General features: G+C 38.6%; 1 protein-coding gene across 1 annotated transcript; it reads right to left on the bottom strand.

The window, feature by feature from the left end:
* Positions 1–1,035: 1,035 nt before the first annotated feature.
* Positions 1,036–2,142, bottom strand: LOC308373141 (C-reactive protein-like; the record flags this gene model as incomplete). Its single annotated transcript, XM_080848558.1, has 3 exons — positions 1,036–1,561; positions 1,821–1,923; positions 2,085–2,142. 3 exons carry the CDS (start codon positions 2,140–2,142, stop codon positions 1,036–1,038), a joined length of 687 nt encoding a protein of 228 aa, XP_080704684.1.
* Between the last annotated feature and the right edge of the window lie 1,604 nt (positions 2,143–3,746).

Here is a 3,746-nt window from a genome sequence, read left to right as displayed (position 1 = left end):
AAACTAGCAAAATAAAGAACCCTCTAGCTTTCCAATTTGGTGTAATGTTTTAGCGAATGCTGCCCTCTGGTGGGTGTTTAATAATCTAGCAGTAGTCATGCAGTTCATATTTGGCAAGCTACGTCCTCTGATAGAGCAAGCAATGGGACCTTACTGGAGTGAAAGTAAAGTTATTCATGCACATGCCTGAACACAGTCCCACATGTGAATGTCACTCATCAGACCTACAAAAGACTGACTGGCTTCAGAACACCCCCTCCCCTGACGAGAAGGAGAACAAATGCAAGGGAGTAAACATCTATTTTTAATGTGATCAGGCTATCCAGGCTATTGATATGAGTGTAAACATATGCAACATCACAAAGAGATAGTGTATCTAAATTATGAAGGGGCCAAACATGTGCATTCATTAAACAAATAGGAGCTGCTCCAACTATTAAAATAAATACTAAAAAAAAAAAACACTGAATGGCGTTATCTTCCAAATAAAGTTTATTGAAATTGTATTAGATACACTGTAGATTATAGCTCATAAACAATATACACTCCAGCCACTGGGGGGCACTAGCCTGCCTCTTCTAGCCCTTTGGAGCTGTCAATAGACCTTCCAAGCGAGTTGACATTTGTTATTGGTCTTGTTGGTTTGTTTGAATGTAGTAAGCACATTTTCATCAAATGCTAGCTTTCACCCTGTTTCTCCTCTTTTTGTTTCAATTCTGGGTTAAATAACGATGATTTTGGGGAGTGAGAGTGGTGTTTTCATCCAGCTCTTCCTCAGTAGTAGGCCTATGCTCCACCTGTAGTCCTGCTTTTACTGTTCAACTCATAAGTTGTCATTGAACTGTACTGCCTATGAACACAGCAGAACTAAAGCATTTCATGTAGAACAAGGAGAAGAAAGTTCACATCCACAAAATGCTCAGATATTATTATTTTTTTTAATTCATAAGACATTCCAGAACCATGAAAATTGACCAGGTGCTTAATGATCACATATTTATTTTTTACTTTGTATAGTTCTGCTGATTCAAGTCATCACAGACAAATGGCTGTTTTCAGTGTCAGATTATCCTCAACTACGACATCCCCAGTGATGGTAAAATCTAGCGCCCTCCAGTTGATGACATCTCCAGGGGTGAAATTCAGGCCGCTAACAAACCGTTGGATCTCACAAGCAGACAGGACATAGTCCCACATATGGACATCAGTGATCATCCCTACGAATGACTGTCCAGCATCAAACCCTCCACCCACAGAGTCTTGCTCTTGTCCCAGTACTATGCTTGGGGCTCCATCCAGATTACCTTTGAAACCAACGTCGCTCATGCTTGGATTCCCATTGATCCAGACCTGAGTCAATCCGGAGTTGGAATCCCAGGTGCTGCAGCTCGAGTACCAGGTGTTTGGCTCATCTGGTAGGCCCTGAAAATGAGATATATTGCCACGTGTGTGCACTTCGATAAATCCTTTGTTTGCTGCTCTGAAGATCAGGAAGTCATTGTGACTGCTACTGGATGCCATCGAAAAGAGAGAGTAGGTTCGTGTAAGATCGGTAAGGTACCTACATAGAAAACAAAAAGGATTCTGTTGATCAAGTAAGTATTTTGTAGTGAACTGCTGGATACATGTTAATATGGAAGCTAAGATAGACAATATTGGTTCTATGGTATGGAGCCTGAAAGAGAGAACTGCTTGCAAGTATCCATAAAGGAACAAGTAATAATGATAATTAAATAAGAATAAAACCAATTCTCAGCCATTGCATTTCATGTTCTACAACTAAAGACCAAAGCCAAGCTAGCTTATAGACCAACACCAACCTGAGGCAGACTGTTACAGATTTGAAGTTCACTCTTGATGGTAGGAGTGTGACACGAGCAGTATTGGACTCCACTGGAAAGGTGAACATTTTCCCCGATAGATCTGTTCAGATAACAGTGATTAGGAAATAGTGATCTGATCAGGTGTTTATTATACTGATGTATTCTGAGTAATATTTGAAGGTACATGTTAGGGTCGATACAATTAATGTAGTTTAACAGTTGATTATACAAGAACTTAAAAAACTAATGTAGTTTCCTTACCTTGAGGAACGGCACAACAGGCTGTGAATAAGACGCTTATGATGAAAAGCTTCTGCATCTTTCAAAGGGAACTGAAAGGACATGATATATTTAGCCAACATTAACTTTAAACACACTTGGAGCAAAGACTTTAAAATGTATGTAGACAGGTAAAATACAGTCATTCTTACTCAGTTGGTACTTTTAAATTCTGCTTCTTAAGTAATCTTGAAAAAAATGTCTTTAAAATCCCAGCCGTTACTCGCCCTCTTCCTTACCATGCTGGATCTTTTGTAGTCCCTGTGACTAAGCCTGATGCCCAACAGGTGGAGCAGTTGATGGGCTTCAGGTGGAGGCTGTTCTCTGAACCCCGCCCCTGGGCCATGCGGCATAGTTTATGTTTTGGTCCTGGATGGGCGTGTGCTGTCCAGCCCTTTGGTGGTGATGATGCTGTCCTCTCCCGCCGGGATAAACTGAAGGTGATGGGGGTGTGGCTTAATGCTAAATAAGGAAATACTCATTCTGAAGAGGGTTGCTACCTTACTGTTCTCTGAAATCATTACAAACTGTATCATTACCAATATAAACAATCAGACCAGTTAGAAAGTATTAACATGTGGATAGTGTCTTGAAGTATATAATAAATACTAAACATGTTTTTTTCAATGAAATGTATCTTTTCAACATGTATGTATACAATTTTCAAAATATTTGAAATGAAGCACTTTTAAGAATGCTTTTATTTACTGTGTCAGATAGGTAACTATCAGATAGGCCAATAGAATATCCATTGATATCATCCTTTTAACGGTGAATCCAGTCTGTATCAAGGCTTTCAGTTTTCAGGGCACAATTCTAAGCGATTATTACTGTATATAGTTGTTACCACATACTACCATTACAACCAAAATGTTCCCCTTTAAGATTCATTTTTATATTGACCTTTTTATTTAGACTTATTAAAGAGATGTATCAGAGATCACACAAAAACATATTTAGAAGAGGTTATTGTATTTTCTCCTCTCTGTTAAGTGAAATCACAGTGATTCAACATATTCCACTACAAGTTACATTGAAGCTGAAAAATTCAATTGTAACACTAAATGGCTTTATTATCGTCCAAAGAAAGTTTTTTAAATTTGTATTAGAGATCCACTGCAGATTATAGCTCATTAACAATACACACTCCATCCACTGGGTGTCACTAGCCTGCCTCTTAGATCCCTTTGGAGCTGGCAAATAGACCTGTCAAAGACCTGCCAAGCAAGTTTACAATTGGTTTTAGACTTGTTGGCGTGTTTGCATGTAGTCAGCAGATATTTGTGAAATGCCATCTTTCACCCCGTCTGGAATCTTTTTGTTTTAATTCTGTGTTAAGAAACAATGATTTTGGGGAGTGAGAGTGGTGTTTTCATTCAGCTCTTCCTCTGTAGTATGTCCAAACTGTAACCCTGTGATTACAGCTCAGCTCATGAATTGTAATTGAACTGTACTGCCTATGCACACAGCAGAACTAAAGCATTTCATGTATGACAAGGGGAAGACAGTTTACATCCACAAAATGCTCAGATGTTTTATTCATAAAATAATGAAAATTGACCAGGTGCTCAATGAAAGCATATCTATTTTTTACTTTCTATAGCTATGTTGATTTCTGTACATGCATCTTGTCATCATCACTGA

This window comes from Sprattus sprattus (assembly GCF_963457725.1).
Source record: "Sprattus sprattus genome assembly, chromosome: 12".
Classification (NCBI taxonomy): Eukaryota; Metazoa; Chordata; class Actinopteri; order Clupeiformes; family Clupeidae; genus Sprattus; species Sprattus sprattus.
Note: the sequence above shows the minus strand (reverse complement) of the source record. Positions and strands in the feature narration are given on the sequence as shown.